Source organism: Lolium rigidum, chromosome 4, assembly GCF_022539505.1.
Source record: "Lolium rigidum isolate FL_2022 chromosome 4, APGP_CSIRO_Lrig_0.1, whole genome shotgun sequence".
NCBI classification, from domain to species: Eukaryota; Viridiplantae; Streptophyta; class Magnoliopsida; order Poales; family Poaceae; genus Lolium; species Lolium rigidum.
The window spans coordinates 174,539,937-174,562,736 of NC_061511.1; the positions used below are offsets into that span (position 1 = coordinate 174,539,937).

The window sequence follows — 22,800 nt, forward strand, 5'->3', positions numbered from 1 at the left end:
TCGCCGGAGTCAGCCTCTACGCCGCCGGGGACGAGACCACTTGGGGCGCAGAGGTGGGAGTTAACTCCGACGAAGCAGTAGAGCCTCCGAATCGGCATGAGCGCTTGACGGAGGTTGTTGATGCCTTGAGGACGGGCAGTCGCCGTCACACGAGGATGGAGGGGCCGCCTTTCGGCCATGGAGAACGGCGACAGTGGCGCCGTGGTAAACCTCCGATGGAGGGGCTGCCTTCCAGCCAGAAGATACGGCGACAGTGGCGCCGTGTGAAGCCTCCGAGAAGAAGCCAACGAGCTTCCTTGCTGCAAACGCGGTAGCCGGCGACGAGCAGGTGACCAAACCTCTTTTCCCTCACCGCCATGATGAGCAGAGAGGAGGAGGTCACCGCTGTATCGGTAGCTACCAGATCCGCGAGAGACGGCTTTATTTATGGAGATCTTCATCTCCCCCCGCCGCCACACCCCTGTCTCCGACCGCCGGAGCTCCATGAGGTCGAGAGGAAGACAACGCGGCGCCAGATCCAGCCGATGGGATCCGCCACCTCACTCCCGAAATGCACGCCATACGCCACTAGGGACCAAGATCTAAACCTACTACTACTGCTATACACTCCGGCGCCATCTCCTCTCCAACTCCAGCCGGCTAGCCCGGCGGAGAGGGAGGAGGAGCGGCCCGGCGAGAAGAAAGAAGGGTTCAGGTACTGTAGCTAGCTGAGAGAGGAGAGGGGGGGGGGGGGGGAATGAGCGAACATGTCTCAAATTTCTGGGAGCGTCTTTACCGTTGATCCTCGTGTGCTAGCCCGGCAGCACACATGCTGGTAAAGTATTAGGGTCGTCAGCCATACATGTCGGCTAAATTTTTTCAAATACTCACACAGTTTATCTCCAAATCAACTCCTAATATAGAAAAAAGAAGAAGAGAATGACAGCGTCATCCGTGGCTAATACGCGCCAACATAATCCGCCTGTAGCCGCCGCCACATAGCCACCGAGAGCGAGTGTGTGCCTTGCAGAACACCAGCGTTGGCACGGATGGCGAACACGTCCATCTCACCCGCCTTTAGCGGCCGCCGCGGCATTGTCAGCGAGAACACCATCCTCGACCTGTCCAGATCTTCACGCCAGTCGTCACCACCGTTGGGGAGGAAGGGTCCTTTGTCGAGGAAGGCCGAGCCACGCCCGAAATCCGGTGGGGAAGTTGGACCGCACACGAAATCACGCCGCCTCGAGGAAGGAGGCAACCTCGAGGGCAGCAGGCTGGCGACATCAGTGGGATACGTCGAGCGTGCCGCCGTGCAGGCGACTGGATGGAGCGTCCGTGACTACCACGCGATGACGGTCGGGACGTATGCGAGGAAGACGAGTGGTGTGGTTGGTGAGGAAAATGAGAGAGAGAGAGAGAGAGAGAGAGAGAGAGAGAGAGAGAGAGAGAGAGAGAGAGAGAGAGAGGAGGTGGGAATTGAACACTAACATGTGGCCCCAACTATCGGGTTCGTTTGGGCGTTGTCGGCACATATATGAGGCACGCGATGACGTGCGTTTCCTATGAAAGCATCAGTGAAAGTTTTTTTTAGTTTGGACCTTAATAACCATATGGAAGAGCTATGTTGAATTGGTTATGCAGCAAGAGGTATATCACCGGTTGTTGTGACACAACACAAACTATTCTATGAGGGCAGGATATTACATTTTGACCATTGGTTCTGAATTCTGAATGTTACACCAGAGGATTGTTCAACACCTTTCAACAAATTCCTTGAAACGAAGCTTTGGTCCTGCTATATTAATATAGCAACCACACATAACTGCGAGAATCCTGCTAGGACAAACAACACAAACACGTCCAAGAGAAAGAAACAAGAGGAAGCAAAACAAACTAAGGCCAACAACGCTAGATCGATAAAAATGATGGTGACCCGCAACCGATGCATCCTTTGGAGAAGTCCCACCATGCTCCTATGCTACCTACAAGAAGGAATATGACGATGACGACGCTGCCGTCGGGATCTGGTCCTACGATTTCTCCCGATACATGGAGGGTAGTGAGGAAGGGGTACACCCGACGCCCTTCAAGAAGGAGTAGCGGCGCCCGCACACGTCACCGCATCACAACCAACCGAGGCGACAAGGATTTCTCCCAACCCAAAAAAAACACATCCTCGAACAATCTGTAGGACTCCACTAGAACTTTGCGCCTACCAACATGCGCCACCACAGTCTTATAGTCACCATCATCGTCTCACCGTGGCAAACGATGCAAGGCCGGCTGGACCGAGAATAGACAGCCGTAAACAAGGGACGGGGGTATCACAACCAAGCGAGAGAGAACTATCTCCACAGCCATAGGCGGTATCCGACTGGGCGTAGCAGTAGAAGCACACGAGTCAGACAAAGGACCTGGAGGGCGGCAGAAGCATAGCCACGTGGAGGACCTCCTCCACCGTGAGACGTGTGTAGACTGGATGTGACAGCAGGGGCACAATCCCCACCGATGCAGCACGTAGGCCACCACCACCGATAGCCTCGAGCACCTCGCCATTGGTCCGGCCGGGCCCAAATCGGGCCCGTGAAGCTCCCGCCGCCATGCTGCAGCAGACGCGGTGTCGTCACCGCCACCCTCATCACAAGCTGCACTTCAGTCCAAGCCTGCCCTGACCCAGATTAGAGAACGGTGATCATTCATTGTGGTAGACCGCTCCATTTTTATGAAGTTTTTGCCAACAATGACGCAGTTCCTCTTCCTGTACTGTATGCTGATTAGTTCACACTAAATTTCCTTCTCCAAGTTTTGCTGATTTGATGCTCAGCATCTACAGTAATGTGGTTGAGTTTCTTTCGGAAGTTCCACTTGACGCATTTGGCTATATATAAGAAACTTGAGTCTGGAACTCTGACTTATTCTTTGCTGAAACGGGAACTCTGATGTTTGCTCTAACAGTTTAGTGCTTAAGACAGACAAGATGTTTGCTACCCTAGATCCTTGAGTAGTGGAGTGGACTGGGTCAGTGCCCCAGTGGGGTGTGTGGGCACTGCGTTGCACGGCTCACCATTTTCTTGTAACATTCTATTAATGACATGACAAACTGAAATAATTCCCAGCTAAAGCTTATGTTGGTGCTAATGGCTCGTGCATGAGCTGATAAGCACTTGGTGGTCTGGAACTGTTTCAGCTTCATTGCATTAAACCCAGCCAACACGGACTCTTCAGTTCTAAGATGCGTCCCTTAAAGGCTTAAACCATGTGGTGCGCTAAAACTAAGCGTAGCCCAAGCCACACAATGAAGAAATTTATCCCAGAGATGCTCACTGTCAGACCACTAATACAACAACCGACTGCCAAACAGAATGTAATTATCGCTCGGGATGACTGGGTGTTGGCACATTATACTAACTGCCAACAAGATGTGAAACAATTCGAAATATATTTAAAGATAAGTTAGACTAGTAGAACTGCAAAGGATTGAATCATTGAAGCATATAAACGTGCAACCTGTTTCTCCCATCCAGAAGTCATGAGTCTCAGAACAAAAGGAAACACTAAAGATGGAGTTCACCACAGGACAGTAATGCACCCTTCAGACCTCTCACAATCATCATAGTTGATGGTTGTGATCTGTGAATGCAATCCTCCTTAGAAGTCTTCAGGACTGTCATATCCATCACTCTCAGAATCATTGTCCCACTCTAGACTTTCATTTGCCATCTTCTCGACTATGCTCAGCGTCTTGCCTTCTTCACCTGTCCTTCACTGGCACTTATCTTCTCCTGTAGGGCCCTTTTCTTGATATATTCATAGAGAGTAACATGTATTTCATCCTTCCTGTACTTGTTAGTCACTAGAATGGTAACACTGATTTTGTCCAGGCTGACCCCGTTTGCCACCAGAACGTTCCCTAGCTTGTCGATCCCTTCATCACCCTCGGAGCATTGTATCGTGACACTTTCAAGGAGTGGACATTGAAAGGTCATTCCATCAACTGGCCGATTCTTTGTTTCTGCTCCTTCTCCAGCCTTGTGAACCTAGAGACAAACAAGGAATAAATATAAAAAAGGTGACTATTAGTGACTCTTATTAAGCTAATGCAATAATTCTATGCATCGTATGACATACCGATTTTTGAATCAACTTGAGCTTTTCTAGTCTTGGTGAAAGCTGGAGGAAGCGGAGCACAACGAACAAGTCCTCAGTCAAATACCATTTGCCAATCTCAAGAGTTACAAGGCTCTGAAACACTGAACATGTTGGCAGCTCCTTTTCCAACATAACCTTGCATTGAGAGGGTTAGCAGATTATAAAATAATCGGTAGGACAAAGATATTTTGGCATTTCCAAGCACTACGTGAACCATCTACAGGAAAAAAAAAACCATCATGTTTTAAATAAGTAGCAACGAGCCCTATGCTTGTAGAATAGCTGCACCTTGAACTTAGCATGCATATCTTTTTTCCATAAGCATACACACAGCAAGTCCGCAAGTGTTTCACATCTCCATATCAAGCAGAAGACCTTTTGACAGCTAGATTACTCCAAATGCCTTTTTTAGTGTACTACTCTATTCTGATGGATATGCCAAGTTAAATCACGAAACACGCATATTATGCAACTTCAACAATTACTTACTGAAGTTCAGAACAACATACAATATCTGCAGTACTATAAGTAATAAGGAGTAGTATCCTGATCCCATGGATAGTAGGCTGTCATACTAATCATAATACACTAGCATTAAACACCAACAAGCATAACTTGCAAAGAACCTCCAGAAGTAAAACTAACAGCTTCTGATTCAGACACATGACTGCACTTTAACAAAGTAAAGGAAAGCAACACTCAGTAACACACAGACAACCTTTAAGAAGGAAAACTAACAGCTACTGGTCTCAAATCACCTCGAAGACTTGGTCAAATACATTTTTGTTTTTCGAAAATATCAATTGCATCAAGGAAGGAAATTAGCAGTCCATATGATGCTGAAGCTTGCTTGCCATCCATTTGCAAATATCCTTTTGTTCAGAACTATTTTCCAAACAAAATATGGTAGTTCTATCCATCCAGTTTTCATTAAGAATTGACAGGGTTGATGTTTGAGCAAAACAAACTAGAACAGTAACATATAGAACAACTGGCTTGTTTCTATGGAAACATACCTTTATGTCTAAACCAAATAAGGCAAGCTTCTTGGCATGCACAAGAATTTCTGTAAACTTACATCCACCATCAAACGTAGTCCCACGAGCATCTATCTGTGCACTCTCTAGAGTGGGCTGGTCTCTCCAAGAAATATTTTTAAGTTCATAACGCATGCACTCAAAGCTAATCAGATGTGGGGCAGATATTGTAAAACACGGTGGGATATCAATGGAGCCATCAATGGTCAGCTTTTTTAACACCTTGGACTCTATGAGGTTAAGATAGCATAATGAATCTATCAAATGTATGTCTTCAAGGTAAGGGCTGTGAGCAATGAACTTGTTCAAAGATGACTGCTCGAATTCCACATCACGCAGAGTCAACTTTTTGAGAGACGGGAGGTAGATTTCATCTGGTATTACACGTCCAATATGTTCGAGATCATTGCCAGGAGCTCCCCACTGTAAATTCAGCTCCTGAAGTGAGTGGCAGGTGAAAATGCAAGGAGGCAAATGAGTCTTATCATAATCATCAAGTATCACGTCGAGCACTTTAACATTGTGGTTCACTGCATACTTCATCCATCTCCGCATGCCTCTGACGTGTATGCCAGGAAACTCATCCCAATGTAGTTGGAATGTGTGCAAGTCTACATTGGAACGGACGAGCAAACGGTCGTTAACCATACGAGCAAACTTTTTTGCCGTCAAACCCTCAAAATCTTTAGAATCAAGGCGTATAAACTCCATGGCATCCTCATCAGCTGGATTCATAGCAACCCCACCTCAGATTCCTTACCACAAACACCTGTGATGCGTAGACACATTCAACACTTCACACTTTTAATACAAGACAAAAGCCAGAGGCCCTAAGAACTGATATCAAGACTATGCATATTGCTTCGGTATAAAGGTTTTACTTGTTTTCATGATTTTAATGATCTCTAAATTGTGTGGATCATGAAGCAGGGCATTTTTTCGAACAGCACAAGAGTACTTCATTATCTAACAACCTAACAGAATACAAGAAATCTTGACGAGTAATTTTTTGCCGCTAATCAACACAGATCCGGGATTACAAACCATGGAAAGACATTGCCTATAGTATAACTTCTGTGATTTATTCGTTAAAATATATTGACTAGCTCTTTCCATCATTTCAAACTTGTTTAGGTAGCTAGTGTGTCAATTCAATAATAATAATAACAATAATGAGATTATTTAAGATCTTTTTCGAAGGAAATCGTGGGTATCACTAATGTTTGGTTAAAGGAGCCACTAACTCGTCTTTGTAATGGCCTAATTCGTGGTTGATTAAGCAGAAGTAATAGCTTAGCTAACAAAGAAAGTGTCATTGGTGTGCACTGATAGAAGAAGCTAGACCAGACAGACTCGCAGAATACAAGTGGGAAGATCTACCTTGTGAGCGAGAACAAGATTCTACATTCCTACCCAGCTATGAATAGAAAAACTGCAGGACAATTACCTCGCGTGGCACCTGCTGTGAGGAAGGGAGCGAGGAGAATGGCGGTGGCGGCGGATTCTGATTTTTAGGGTAGAGATAGGATAGAGGTTGTGCGGCGTTGGCTATGGCGATTGGCGGGGATGGGGCAGGATTCAGGAAGGCGACTGGATGAGGATGGGGAAAGGGGGTCTTTCTCTCCCATGATTGACGTGCGTGAGCAAAATATTGGCGCCAAAATGTCAGATTAGGCGGGAAAACATCCGCCTGTGCTATAAACGCCCAAGGACGTGGCTAGGGAGTGCGCGGGCACTGTTTTGCTCTCCGCAGTGCTCCCCCTGTCGGAATCAGACAAGCACCTGAAACGGAAAAGGTGCCCTGGACCTTTCCCTTTCTGGATTTTGGCACGCTGGTCGCATAGCACGGGAGTCTAAATTGGCTTGAAGAAAAAAAGACACCCGCGCACCCAGGTCCTCCAAAACCGCTACTCCGTACGTCTCTAGCCCCTGTCCCCACCCCGCTGCTTTTGCAGAGGCCACACATGAAAAACTCCATTGCCTACACCTGGTGGCTGCAGTTTCTTACATAAAAAACACCAGATTAACATAGTAGAAAATAACTGCTCATAAAGGAAGATCGATTAGGAGCTTCTGCTTCTCCTCCTCTCCCCAGCAGGTACTGAATAATCTCCCACTCCTCCCTGTAACTTCTTATGCATCCATGTGACTCCTAGATCTAAAATAGTACTACTAGCATGCAAATTATATTCTCCCTCCAGAGATCAACTTAGTTTGAAGTTTGAACCGTCGGAAACAGCTTACAGTCTACATCCCCTGTCCCTACAACTAAGCCTGAAGCAGAAACTCCAGGTATTCTTGAAAGAAAATGTAGTTTTCACCCTGAATTGAACAACTACAGGTAGCTGGGTAATGAACTGATACAGGTTAGTTGCTGACACATTTTTCCTGCGAAACAGGTCCATAAAGATGATGTACATCCTAGTACCAACACAGCATTGGTAATATGCATATTATCTGGGATGTAATTTAAGGGCACGAAGAAAAAAATTCAACTTGAAAAGTACAGCAGAGACAAGGAATGTAAGAAACTTGTTCATTATCTTGCTCCTGTGGCAAAATTGGAAGTCTAAATACAAACATTGTTTCGGGTTTTTTAAGCGGAAACATTGTCACAGCTACCACAACGATATTACGCAGATGTTTTGTAGGTGACAAAGTACAAGTCTTGTGCCCTTTATACCTTGTGCTGTGTGTCTTTATACCTTGTGCTGTGTGTCTTTATGTAAAACTACATAAAGAGAGAAATAATTCAGTTAGATGTGATGTTGTATAACAAACATGTATGCATTGTGAATGTAGCAAAAAAAAATGTTTACTGACATAAGAACTTCTTTTATTGCAGATATGTATGGTCTTGTTAGAGTTGTAGTTTTAAACCTGAATCAACCCGCAGAAACAGATGTGGAAATGCGAAATGAACAAGGAGAACCAGATGTGGAAATGCCAAATCAACAAGGAGAACCAGATGTGGAAATGCAAGAACTTGGAGCAGCAGTTACAGGCCAGATACAATAAGATGAAGTGCCATTGGATGAACCACAATGAGCCTGGTGATGTTGACAGTGAAAATAAGCCCACTACTAGTCATCCAAACAGCAGCACCCTTCCATCTGCTGACACAGGGGATGGGACAAGCCAAATACTTTCTAGTGAAGAATCTGCTAGCGATGACGAGGTTCAGTCTACACAAAGCAATCAGAATCCACCCAAGACCCACTACCCTGGCATGATTTTTGATTTCTGGGAAGCAGCAAAATTACACTACAACAAATATGCAAAACATATGGGTTTTCCATTAAGACCAGCACCTCCTGGAATTATACCTTGGACAAGCAAAAGGAGAAATACATCTTTGTTTGAAACAAGAGTGGCAAGAATGAGGATATAAATAAGCAGGAAGCGCCAGCTGTAAGGCAAAGGAGCCGCATCATAACTAAGAAGACGGACTCCAGGGCCATCTCAGGGTTGAGGAAAAGCGGTTAAATGGCATGTAACTATGTTCGTAGAGGAGCATACAAACGAAACGATTAAAACAATATCGTTCGAGAGATACGCAGGTCACACAGAGGTATCCCCATAGACAAAAATGATTTTATCAAGTTTTTGCACAAAGTACATCCTATAAAAGTAAGTTCTTACGATTTGTGCCCCAGTGGCTAGATCTTATTAACTTTTGAAGTAGAAAGAAAAAGAATTGCCTCCAGTATATGTAACATTAAGAACTTACTCCAGTGCAAAAATAGAAGTACCAAAATAGACTATGAAGAAACCATGAACATGTTTATCCATGGTGAACTATAAGAACATCTATCAGAACTAAGATATTACATCCATCAGAACTACATGATGACATATTCTGGCATGAAAATAAATAAGAAAATGAAACTACATCCTTTTAAAACTGAAAAAAGAACTACATCATGAATGAGAAGTCAAAAACTACATCATGTTTAGATAAGTACATACTGGTAGAAACAGTTTGCATGTATAATTGCATCCTAATAATTAGAATTTTGCAAACTATTTACATCCTAGAAAGTAGAATTTTGCACATTAGTTTGTATGTATATTAAAACTACATCCTAATAACTAGAATTTTTCATACTATTTACATAGTATTTTTAATCCAAAATGCCAATAAACAATGTTGTGAATTACAACATAAATTATGCAATGAAAGATACAGTTTGCATAAAAATTATTACATCTTGAATATTAAAAAGTACATCATAAGAGGGAAAGACTTAATAATGGTTAGTTGGTTACACCGTAAACTAGTGAATTTCATGAACTAAATTATTTTGGATCCCGAACGCTGTAAACTACACCCTGAATATTAAAGTTTCATCCATGAAATTGCAGTTTCCAGAATAAGTTACATCATAACCTAATGAATTTCATATAGAACATTTTTTGTGCATCCCAAAGTCACCCCTGAATATTAAAGTTTCATCCTACAGAAGCTACATCCTTAAAATTGCAGTTTCCAAAAAATATTTAAAAAGCTACATCTTGTGTGCCAAAAAAAATGTACATAAAAGCATAGCCAGTTAGCCACGATGATTAATACCATGATACATGCTTAAGAACACACACAAGTCTAGTTACATCCCTGTCCCTCAATAGTTGTACTCATGAACACAAACACGCTGAACTGACCAAAACGTAACCTAAACACAGACAGATATTAATATGGCCCAAATAGAAAGTCCTCTCACCTTGATCTGTGGACGAACTTGTCCCTCTGTAGTTGTACTAACGAATCGCTCAAGCTACAATTTCAGATTCCCTTCCAAAATCAACCTAGATCAAATGATAGAAACATCCGATTATATCGAGATTTTAGTGTTCTATAGATGCAAAATCTCCCAGCGAAAAACACACATAGGAGGCCGCAGGGGACTCACTGCCATCGAAGCAAACCGAACTGCGAAAATCAATCGGGAACCCTACCTGAACGAAAATAAGGACAACAGACTGAGATCCACCTAGCAGAACCCTTGTGAAGCCTTGCAGCCGATAACCAGCTCTGCTTCCCAGGCTCCCACACCCGCCGGTACCGTTGCCCCACAGACGTGCGAAGCAACCATGGATTCTGCATCATGTATTAGAGGCTTAGAGCGAACAGTCTGGTACTGGTAGGGCAAAAAACTGAGTCGTGAGACGCATGAGTGCATGTGCAAGTACAAAATTCTTGAAGTTATATTCATGCGAGCATAATCAGGGTGTAAAATTTGGGCAATAACTACATCCTGGTAGAAACGACTACATCCATTTCGCAAATTTTAATCTTTAAACTCCATCTTGTTGATGCGAAAAAATATCAGAAATCCCTATTGTCTAATAATCTAACCATAACTTCAGAGCACAAAAATACATCCTATGAGTACAATACTACATCCGTATGAGCAATCCCTTGCACATTTTAATCGTGAAAATGCATCCTGTTGAAGCAAAAAAAAATGCTTACTGTCTAATCTGCGGCTGCGCCCGCGACGGAAGGGCGAAGATGGCGCCCACGACGACTTTCTGGAGCACGAACCATACCGCGCCGGAGGTTAGACACCAGCACCATACGAGGGCGGGCCAGGGACCGAGGTCGACCCGAACGCGGAAGGAGGTCTTCGGCGGCGGCGACGACGTCGATGTCTTCAAGGGTGGGCATGGAGGCAGAGGGAGGCGAGAACCACCCACTGATCAAGGCGGCGGGCTCGGCGTCGGAGGCCGGGAAGAAGGCGGAGGGCAGGGGCGCAGGGCGCGGCGGCCGGGGCTGGCGCATGCCTTCTCCAGGGCACGGCGGATCGCGTGGGGGCCGTCGGCAGCCATCCCTCCCGTCTCCTGTGTCCTGTGTGTGTGCCCGTGAGAGATGAAGGGGATTGTGCGTGCGTGTCACGTGGTCCTACCTGCCCCGCAGCGAGTGAGCCGTGTGATCGTTGATCGGACGGACGTGAAAGGTGAGCACCGCGTAAGACAAGACAGTGCCCACGCAATAATTAGATTTTGCGAACGCCCAAAAGGACGACCAAATAGTCGTCAAAATCAAAGTTTTGATAATAAACAGACAACTTCGATTTATCGTAGGGAATTTATAAGGATAATTTCGAATCCAAATTGAGTCGGCAACTCGATAAACAAAAAGAACAGATTTCAATGAGTAGAGCCGCCGGAACAGATCACACTAGTGGAAAACAGGGCTTCCGTGGGAGCCTTTTGTCGCGGGCGCGCCTGCACCCGCGACAAATGGCCTGGCCACGTCGCCCCGAAACCATGTGGAGCGCGCGGAGGCTTTTGTCGCGGCCTTTTGTCGCGGGCCGTATTACGACCCGCGACAAAAGGGTTAGGAGCGACGTGGCTCACCCTTTGTCGCGGGTCGTAATACGGCCCGCGACAAAATGTCCCCCCCCCTATATATATAGAAGCAGCCAGCCACCCCCCCCCCCCCACCTCATTTTTTCCTTGGTGGTGAAGGTGGAGGTGTATGCTAGCTCATTTTTTCTACATGTGCACAAGAGGTGTTTGATGGAATGCTTGTGAGAGGGATGCCACTTGGTTTTATTTGATAAGATTTCTCCTTTTTTTGATCCTAAAAGGTTAGCAACTATTTTCTCGACTATATATATATATGCATAGTCCGTACAATACTAATTTTAGCAAGGTGATTGCATCCGATACATATATAATTGTACTTATGATGCGGATGAGTCATCCATGGATGTACGTGAACCGATGTGCCCCCGCTTTCGGAGAGGGCGTGAATTCTTTCCTCGCTTGTGGCCGAGGCCAACAAGTCGAAGCAAGGTTTTATGTGCTGTCCATGTCTAAAATGTAAGAACGAGAAGGATTACTCTTGCTCAAGAGACATTAAGAGCCACCCGCTTCGGTTTGGATTCATGTCCAGCTATAATGTTTGGACCAAGCACGGAGAAGAAGGGGTTATGATGGAAGACGGCGATGAGGAAGAAGATAATGATGACCAAGCACCGATCTATGTTCTCCGAATGCTTTGATACCGCAATGGACGACAATGAAGAAGAAGGAGGTGAAGAACGAGCATCGGATGATCCCGTTGATGATGATCTTCGTCGGGCCATTTCGATGCAAGAAGAGACTCGTGGCACGGATAAGGAGAGGTTGCGGTTCGACAAGATGTTAGAGGACCACCACAAATTGTTGTACCCGAGGTTGTGAAGATGGGCATAGAAAGTCTGGGTAGCATATTGGAATTGCTTGAAATGGAAGGCAGAGGTCGGTGTGACTGACTCGGGATTTGAGAAATTGATGATAATATTAAAGAAGTCTGTTTCCAAGAAATAATGAATTGCCCGTCAAGTACATATGAAGCAAAGAAGCTTGTCTCGCCCTCTAGGATTAGATGTGCGTAAGATACATGCATGCATTAATGACTGTATCCTCTACCGCGGTGAGAAGTACGAGAATTTGAATAAATGCCCGATATGTGGTGCATTGCGGTATAAGATCGGAAAAGATGACCCTGGTGATGTTGAGGGCGAGCCACCCAGGAAGAGGGTTCCTCGCGAAGGTGATGTGGTATGCTCCAATAATACCACGGTTGAAACGTTTGTTCGTAAACAAAGAGCATGCCAAGTTGTTGCGATGGCACATGGAAGAACGTAAGAAAGACGCGATGTTGAGGCACCCCGCCGATGGTCGGCGGTGGAGAAACATCGGGAGAGAGTTTCCGGATTTTGCGTGTGAGGCAGGGAACTTATACTTTGGTCTAAGTACGGATGGCATGAATCCTTTTGGGGAGCAGAGCTGCAGTCACAACACCCGGCCCGTGACTCTATGTATCTACAACCTTCCTCCTTGGTTGTGCATGAAGCGGAAGTTCATTATGATGCCGGTGCTTATCCAAGGCCCAAAGCAACCGAGCAACGACATTGATGTGTACCTAAGACCATTAGTCGATGAACTTTTGGAGTTGTGGGCCAAACCAGGTGTACGTGTGTGGGATGAGCACACGGAGCAAGAATTTGACCTACGAGCGTTGCTATTCGTAACCATCAATGATTGGCCTGCTCTCAGTAACATTTCGGGACAGTACGAACAAAGGATACAATGCATGCACACACTCGTTTAGATGAGACTGAAAGTAAATATTTGGGAAAAAGCGTAAAAGTTGTGTACCCGTTCAATCGTCGTTTCCTTCCGCGCAAGCATCCCTTAAGGAAAAAAGGCAAGCATTTCGATGGCGAGGCGGACCGCCGTCCGAAGCTCTGTCCCCGTAGTGGTGCTGATATATTTGACATGGTCAAGGATTTAAATGTTATCTTTGGAAAGGGTCCAGGCGATCGACCTGTTCCGAAAGACGATGACGGACACGCGCCCATGTGGAAGAAGAAATCTATTTTCCGGGAGCTAGAATATTGGAAAGTCCCGGAAGTCCGCTCCGCAATCGACGTGATGCACCCGACCAAGAATCTTTGTGTGAATATTCTAGGTTTTCCGGGCGTGTATGGAAAGACAAAAGATACAACGAAGCACGGGAGGACCAGGAACTTCATAAAGGACGAAACGGCAATCATCCAGGGCGGTTTGTAGGGCCCGCCGCCTATGCTCTTACCAAACAAGAGAAGGAGATCTTTTTGAAGCCCTATTCGAGTATCAAGGTTCCGTCCGGTTTCTCGTCGAATATAAAGGGGATAGTAAATATGAAGGAGAAAAAATTCCAGAACCCGAAGTCCCATGACTCGTCACGTGCTTATGACACAATTGCTTCCGATTGCATTGAGGGGACTTCTACCGAGAAAATGTTCGACTAGCCATTGTGAAGATATGTGCATTCCTGAACGCAATTTCTCGAAGGTAATGGATCCGAAACTTTGTCGAGATTACAGGAAGATGTGGTCCAATGTCTTGTCGGCTTCGAGTTGTTGTTCCCACCATCCTTCTTCAATATTATGACGCACCTCCTCGTTCACCTAGTTGAAGAGATTAGAATTCTCGGTCCTGTATTTCTACACAATATGTTCCCCTTCGAGAGGTTCATGGGAGTCTTAAAGAAATATGTTCATAACCGAGCTAGGCCGGAAGGAAGTATCTCAAAGGGCTACGGAACCGAGGAGGTCATTGAGTTTTGTGTTGACTTTCTTCCCGACCTTAAGCCGATTGGTGTTCTCGAATCTCGGTATGAGGGGAGGCTGACCGGAAAAGGCACACTAGGAAGGAAAACAACGGTGTGGAGGGACAAGATTTCTTTCAATCAAGCGCACTACACAGTTCTATACAATTCCAGCTTGGTGGCTCCGTACATCGAGAAACATAAGAATGTTTTACGAGAAATAAACCCGGGCCAGCCCGAGTCCTTGATTACACGTCAACACATGAATACCTTCGGCAGTTGGTTGCAAAGACATCTCATTAATGACCCATCTGCGGTGGAGCAGACTGTACTTGTTGGCCAGGTTACCATGTTCAAACATATGTACATTCCAAGGGTACGAGATAAATGGGAATACATTTTACACGATCGACCAAGATAAAAAGAGCACCAACCAAAACAGCGGTGTCCGCTTCGATGCAACGAGACGAGAATGGGCAGACCACCACATATTATGGATACATAGAGGAGATATGGGAACTTGACTATGGTCCCACTTTTAAGGTCCCTTTGTTTCGGTGCAAATGGGTGAAGCTCAGCGCTATACATATTGACGATAAGTACGGTATGATAACAGTGGATCCCAACAATCTTGCGTACTCGGACGAGCCTTTTGTCCTAGCCAGCGAGGTGGCTCAAGTTTTCTACGTGAAGGACATGTCTAGCAAATCAAGAAAAAGAAATCAACAAAAGAATACATCAATCGAGGAGCCAAAGCGCCACATAGTTCTTTCGGGGAAAAGAAACATCGTGGGAGTGGATGACAAGACAGACATGTCGGAAGATTATAATAAGTTTAAAGAAATTCCGCCCTTCACGGTGAAAATTGACCCAAGCATCTTGCTAAATGATGAAGATTCTCCATGGCTACGGCGTAGAAGATCACAACACTAGATGGCGATGTAATAATGTATTCTTCATATATAGTTCCCAAGACAATCTCTACATTTATGTAATAATGAAGATTAAACCGTGCTTGGCTTGTTGATCTGCTTGGCAAGGCGTATCGATGCTCCTTTTATAGGCACGGCACCGCTTGTACTTTGTCTTATTCCTTCGACAGCCGTCGTGCGCTACATGCTTTATCTCATCGAGCGGTGCGTCCACCCACGCGTCCTTATCCTGCCGACACCTTTAGTCGCGGTTGCGGCCACCAACCGTGACAAAAGGTTACCGACACATCCTTATCCCGCCGACAGCCTTTAGTCGCGGTTGCAGCCACCAACCGTGACAAAAGGTTACCGACACATCCTTATTATCCTCGCCGACATCTTTAGTCGCGGTTGCAGCCACCAACCGTGACAAAAGGCCCTCCTAGATAAGCCTCCCCGCGTCTTTTGTCGCGGTTTGAGCCTCCACCCGGATGAAAGTTTCGCGCGCCACTTCGTTCCCGCCTATTTTCTTCCCGCATTCCCGCCATTTTTCCACTATATATATGTAGGCTTGGACTCTCATATCCGCAAACCTCATCACTCTCTCCCATGGCTTCCATCGTATGTCTAACACCCCGGGAGGCGGAGGCGCTTGCGCCTCGAACTACCCCTGCCCGCCCGGCTACCGCGTCCCGACCGGCCGGTTGCCGAGCGTCGGAGGCGTACCGGTCCCTCCTATCCCTCGTAGGTGTGCCACGCGAGATGGCCATCACGAACCACTACTATTTCGAGCTCACGCCCGAGCAGCGGAGGAATCCCCGGTGGCATCCCGACTACAGCCCGACTTGGGACAGCTTCTTCATCAATCGGCGTGAGAGGGCGGTTGCCGTGTACGAGGAGGACGGCCCTCCTCCTTCGAACTTCAACGAGGCCGGCCGTCGGATGTGGTGGCGCGGCCGGACTCTCCGGAGCGTCCCGGCCTATCGTGGCACCCGCCTGCGCTACCCTCAATCCCAGCCCACGCGTGGTCATCCGCCGAGGTTCGACAACCGCGACCCCGATGCTAGCGACGATGACGTCGGCGACTTTGATGACTACGGTGGCGACGTGTATAGGACTAGGCACGACTATGATTGAATGGCTCCAACATTCGAATCCGGCCATGTATCTTATTTTTCAGTTGAGCTCGTACTTTAATTTCAGTTCAATCGTAATAAATTTCGTGTCAACCACTTTATTGAACAAAAACAACCGACAACGACTTTATAAACTAAATTTAAACTAATAGAACCGACAACGACTTTATTGAAATTACAATAAAATAGATAAATTACTAGTCTAGTCTCTACTCGTCGTCGGAGGTTGTCTCCGTCCAAAGGTCATCCCACCGAGGGTCGTTTTCGGTCCAAGTTGTATTCGAGTTCTCGAGCTCGAAGGCGGCGACGGCCCGACGGTGCCGCCCTGTTGGACCTGCGTTGTGCCCTAAGGTTAGCAAAGAACGCGTCGGGGGACCGCGCCCTCCACCGGCGCATCAACGCGCTCGTCGCGCTCGGCGATGGCGATCCTGCGCTGCACCCGGCGATGCCGGCGACGGTCCTCGTCGGTGACGAGGCACGGCGGTGGCGCGAGGAACTCCGCCTCCTCTAGCGATTCAACATCCGGGAAGTTCATGTCGTGCCCCGGCCGCCGAAAGCGCCACGCCGCCGCGTCGTAAGCGCGCGCCGCCTCTTCCGGCGTGTTGTACGTGCCGAGGGTGAGGCGGAAGCCACCGGCGCGTATCTCGGCGGTGAACCTACCGCTCGGATGCACTCGAACGCCACGGAAACCGGACGCCCCTCGACGACATGGAGGCATCCCGGAGATGAATGAGCGGAGGCGGTGGCGACGTGTGGTTGCGCCCGCACTCGTCGCTCTATATAGTGCACGCGGGGCATGGCACGTGTCGGCGGTGGCTACACGTCGCACGCCGGCGTCGGCGGGGTGAGGCACGTGTCGGCGGTGGCTACACGTCGCACGCCGGCGTCGGCGGGGCGAGGCACGTGTCGGCGGTGGCTACACGTCGCACGCCGGCGTCGGCGGGGCGAGGCACGTGGAAGAGGTGGCGACACGTGGCACGGGGACGCGACACGAGTGGCACGGGACGCGACACGTGTGGCACGGCGGCGGTGCACGGGGGTGAAACATACCCGACTATCAACGTTTCATATGACGCGAGATGCAAATAGGTATATGGATGTCATATTCATGTTCATTACCTTTTTCCGATCAATATTCATATATAAAACATTTGTATTTGTGTTACCATTCAAAAGTTATTGAAATATTAGTTTTTTTAATTTAAAATACAAAAAATAAAGGGTGAAAAGGCCTGCGGATGGGCTGATCCGTGGCACAGCCCATCCAACGGCTCTAGGCCGTTGGATTCAAACGGCCGAGCCGTTGGATGGGCTGTGCCGCGGATCAGCCCCAAAGGCCTTTTGTCGCGGGTGGGGACTTGACCCGCGACAAAAGGGGGGTCTTTTGTCGCGGGTCAAGCCCCCACCCGCGACAAAAGGGGGGTGGGTATAAGACGCGGAGCCGCGGGCGGAGCCGCCACCCGCGACTCCTGGAGGCCAACACTTAGCCGAATTTGCGCCGCCAGGCTGCCCAAATTCGCCGCCGCCGCCGTTCCCTCGTCCTCCGACGCGCCGCCTCGACCTCCTCTGCCGCGCCGCCGCGCTCCTCCTCTGCTGTGCGCCGCCTCGACCTCTTCCGACGCCGCGCCGCCTCGACCTCCTCCTCTGCCGCGCCGCCGCGCCGCGTCGACCTCCTCCGACGCCGCCGCGCCGCTCGACCTCTCAGGTAGCACACCGCCGCGCCACGCCGCCGCCGCCGTGCCATTGGCCTGCAGACGCCGCCGGCCCGTTCCATTTTTTTTAATTTTTTAGTTTTTAGTTAATTTGTTTTATGTAATTTTAGTTAGTTTTAGTAGTTTTAGGTTTAGTTAATTAGTTTTTGGTTTAGTTTTAGGTTTAGTTTTAGGTTTAGTTTTAATTAGTTTTAGGTTTAGTTAATTAGTTTTAGGTTTAGTTTTAGGTTTAGTTTTAATTAGTTTTAGGTTTAGTTAATTAGTTTTAGGTTTAGTTTTAGGTTTAGTTTTAGGTTTAGTTTTAATTAGTTTTAGGTTGAGTTAATTAGTTTTAGGTTTAGTTAGTATAGTTTTAATTAGTTATAGTGTTAGTTACTATATGTATTAAGTTAGTTAGTTAGTTTAGTTAATTCTTATTTTTATGTATTTAGTTAGTTAGTATATGTATGGATTTAGTTTGTAATTTAGTTTGTAATTTAGTATATGTATGTACTTAGTTAGTATATGTATTTTGTTCGCCGGCGTTCCCTCCTCCACCGACACCCTCTCTCGCAAACTAGCTAGCGTCGCCGACACCCTCTCTCTCGCTAACACGCGTCCACCGACACCCTCTCTCTCTCTCTCTCGCAAACACGCGTCGCCGACACCCTCTCTCTCTCGCAAACACGCGTCGCCGACACCCTCTCTCCCTCTCTCGCAAACACGCGTCGCCGACACTCCTCTCCCTCTCGCAAACACGCGTCGCCGACACCATCTCCCTATCGCAAACACGCGTCGCCGACACACTCTCCCTCTCGCAAACACGCGTCGCCGACACCCTCTCCCTCTCGCAAACACGCGTCGCCGACACACTCTCCCTCTCGCAAACACGCGTCGCCGACACCCTCTCCCTCTCGCTAACACGTGTCGCCGATTAGGGTTAGGGTTTGGTTTGTGTTTGATTAGGGTTAGGGTTTGGTTTGTGTTTGATTAGGGTTAGGGTTAGAACATGTACTTATCGATTTAATTCTTTTGCAGAAACAATGGATCCATTCGAACGGGACTTGGAACGAGAAGACATGTTCGCGGACATAATCCGCGATGGTACGAAGCCGACCGAGAAGACCGCGGCTCCGGTGATGGAGAAGCCCGCGGCTCCGGTCATGGAGAAGCCGACGGCTCCGGTCATGGAGAAGCCGACGGCTCCGGTGACGGAGAAGCCGACGACGGCTCCGGTGACGGAGAAGCCGACGGCTCCGATCATGACGAGGTATTAATGGAATTCTATATGTACATATGTATTGAGACATTAGTATAGAGGCATTAATGCAATTCTATATATATGTATTCTCTTAGGCCTCCGAAGATAAGATAGAGAAACGAGGCCCGGCAAAGAAGTTGACCAAAAAGACCACTTCACAATTGAAGCTATATCACCGGAAGGCCAACCGGTGGTACCCGAGATTGTCGGAGTGAAGTTCAAAAATCAGTGCGGAGTTGTGGTTAGAGATCGTATCCCGATCATCGTCGGAGAATGGAACAAGACCAAGAATGTGTCCGAAAATCAGGTTGCCGATAGGTACAAAGACACACTTTTCGGAGACCTCATGGCACATTTCACTTTGCCGGATTTGGGATCGGAGTCCGAGAATGCTAAGCGGCGGGCGCTAGTGAAGAAATGGGCTCTTAAGAAGATGGGGGAACTTTTCCGGACGTATAAGAACCGGTTATGGAAAAATTATAAGAAAGACAAGAAGCCTCCATTATTCGAGAACTACCTAGCGAAGCAGGAGCATAACTGGGAAGAATTTGTGAGGTACAAAGAATCAGAGGAGGTCTGTGAACTCCGTCAACGAAAAACAAGAAGAATGCAAGCGAGAAGAAATATCACCATCATACGGGGCGAGGGGGCTACGGAAGAGCCATGCCTAAGTGGGATGCACAAGAGGCTGAGATGGAGCTGAACGGGATCACTCCGGAACCCACGCGAGAAGGATGGGACACAAGGGCTCGAAATTGGTTCCTCGCGCATGGCCGTGAGTATGACATGAAGACAGGGAACATTGTTGAAAGTGACACCGGGGTTAGGGTACCCAGGCAAAAATGGATTGAAGTGACGACAGATATAAAGGCGGGAAAACTAAAGTTTGCTCCCGATAGAGAGAAAGACTTGCCGACGCTTGTCCTCGGTAATCCCGAGAAGGAGGACGAACAAGAGGCTTCGGCCCTAGTGTTCCGTGGTCGCTTGGGTTTCCGGCCGACGCGGAGACTTATAGAAGCCGAGCGAGAGCTAAACAACGCCAGCCGGAGGTGCGGAATGACCGGATGGCCGAGTTCCAACGCCGACTTGACCAGCGAGCAGCGGGAGCTTCAGCGACGGCAGCGGGAGATAAATGAACTAAAAGGACAGCGCCCGCGGATAATACCGCTGAAATATCTCAGCGACGAGACAGACAGCATGGCCGACTCGGAGGCCCCTCCTACACGGATGATGATAGATGCCGGTCCCGGCGACCCCTTGGATGGAATCAAGGAGCAAACACCTTGTGATCTCCATGAGGTGTTCGGGAAGGTTTCGTTAAGGTGGCGGTCGGCTATGTCTTACCGGCATTTGGACTCGAAGGTGAGCCGGCAACATGGCATGGCAATCCGATTCCAGCTGGCTATGCTCGTGTCGGGGTGGATTCGGTTGTCCCGTCGTGGGAGACATTGGAGCTCGATATCCCTCGGAGGTGATGGGGGCTTACACTCAGAGAGGTGCTGGGAGAAATCATTCTCTGGGAAAAGAAGAACATCAGGCTGCCAGGCTGGGTAGCACCTAGTACCGGTCGTCCCAGCAGGTCACCATCACCTCCTCCAGGTGATCGCAGGCCACCATCACCTCCTCCTACTGATCACATGTCGCCACCATCACCCCGTGGGTACGACGTCGACCACGACATCGGTAGTCCATCTCCATCTCCAGTGCCGCCGCCTCCGCCCAAAAAGACTCGGAATGCACCCAGCCGGAAGCGTTTCAAGAGTCCTGTCCCCAAGAGGTCGCCCCTCCCAAAAGTACCAAAGGTTCCTCCCCCTCGTCCTTACGATCGTACCCCGGAGGAAAATGATGCCATTGTTAAGAAAATCAATTATGATTTTTTTCATAAGCCAAAACCTCCAGCCGCGCAGCCATACACGAGAGAAGCAAATAGCATATGCTACTAGTTTTCCGAACACACCATCGCAGTATGACTTACACGAGAAGAAGGATGACTATACACGCACTCTTGCGAAGGTAATTGACACAAAGAAGGCTGAAAAGGCTAAGGAGAAGGACATTGCCGGCACGAGCAAATCATCGCCTAGAAGTGCAACCGAGAATAAGTCAACTTCAACAAGTGCACCCCTCAAGGCCAAGCAAACGACAAAAGGCAAAAAAGAGAAAGGAAGTTCCCCTCCTCGGTGCTCAGCCCAAACAATCGATCCCAAGCACTCAAAGTGCTTAATGTTCCCAAGTCTGTACCAGGAACATGGTGGTTTCGATATGGAAGAAGTCTGCAAAGCTAGCGGCTGCTCGTGACGTTACCGTGGAGGAATTGCTGTCTGCGGCGGATGCTGCAGTACCCACCGCTGATATAGCTCCTAAATTTGTCTACGGGGCCGACTTGGTCAGCACAGAACGGTACTGCTAAACCGCCAACACATATGCGGAATTTGCATCGGTGGTACCTTGATGCATGCAAGGAGAACATAAGGTTCATCGTGGCGAGTATACCATGGGAATATTACTACCGAAAGGAGGAGATCCATATTGAGATGAATGAACTCGCGCAGTTATTCAATCTAGATGCCCTCGACAAATCTCTCATGAGTTGCTATTGCTTGTAAGTTGTTAACTACATATAAGTTCATTTTCATTCAGTTCATGTTCGTTTTCATTGCATATATATACTCATTATATCTTATGTGTTCTCTTATGCGATCGAAGATCGGTGAATGCAAAAGTAATAATATTATCAATATTGGGTTTATTGACCCGGATAAAGTACATGTTCAAACGGTAAAGTTTAATGCCCAAGAAACGGGGAAACCTACTAAGGTTTTTGGGGGAGCAATATTTCTGTGATTCAATATTGTTTCCTTACAACTACGAGTGAGAGTCTTAATGATCTTTATGCACATTCAATTTTTCTTACTCGATGTTAAGTGTAATTCCCGACGTATATGCATAACATGTGCAGCTTCCACTCGGATTCTACTAGACATTCAACCTCGATAAGGGAATAGTTGAGGTAAAAGACCCACCGAGTAGAGGCGTGGACGGGTTCCAGGACTTGCGAAGTTGCTCCAAGTGTAATTTCCTTCATCGCCGCGCTTTATCATTCGTGAGATATCAATTAATTATCCACTCATTCAATCATTCTTTTGCCCGGCAGGGCTTGGACCGCTTTCAAGAGACATCGTAAGAACGAAACCTGGGCGAGAAGCTAACATTTACTCCCGTACCGTGCCCCCAGCAGCCACAAGGGACGAATCTATGTGGATACTACGTTTGCGAGTCCATTCGCATGTTAACCATCGAGAAGCGGAACAATAATAAATTCAACGTAAGCAATAACATTCACAACTTTATTTATTATCATCAATATTTCGTTATCAAGACCGATATAGTCATACTCATCTCATTTTCGTATATAGGTCGACTTCATGCGGGACGGACTCCAACCAAAGGAACACGCACTAGGAATCGCGGAGGAAGCTGGCGGGACTTTTGATTAAAGATGTACTAAACAACAAAGGCTTGTTTAGTCCAAATAGATGCTCTACCTCCAA

General features: G+C 47.5%; 1 protein-coding gene and 1 long non-coding RNA gene across 2 annotated transcripts; both read right to left on the bottom strand.

The window, feature by feature from the left end:
* Positions 1 to 3,713: 3,713 nt before the first annotated feature.
* On the bottom strand, positions 3,714 to 5,900 carry LOC124647820 (putative F-box/LRR-repeat protein At3g42770). Its single transcript, XM_047187687.1, has 3 exons — positions 5,145 to 5,900; positions 4,108 to 4,263; positions 3,714 to 4,007 (listed from the first exon to the last, which is right to left on the bottom strand). The coding sequence occupies exons 1-3, from the start codon at positions 5,898 to 5,900 to the stop codon at positions 3,714 to 3,716; spliced, it is 1,206 nt and encodes a 401-aa protein (XP_047043643.1).
* Positions 5,901 to 7,689: 1,789 nt separating this feature from the next.
* Positions 7,690 to 10,798, bottom strand: LOC124646419. The gene is made up of 4 exons (XR_006986331.1): positions 10,639 to 10,798; positions 10,122 to 10,263; positions 9,887 to 9,971; positions 7,690 to 7,896 (listed from the first exon to the last, which is right to left on the bottom strand). It is a non-coding gene; the product is annotated as an uncharacterized LOC124646419 (long non-coding RNA).
* Positions 10,799 to 22,800: the final 12,002 nt, after the last annotated feature.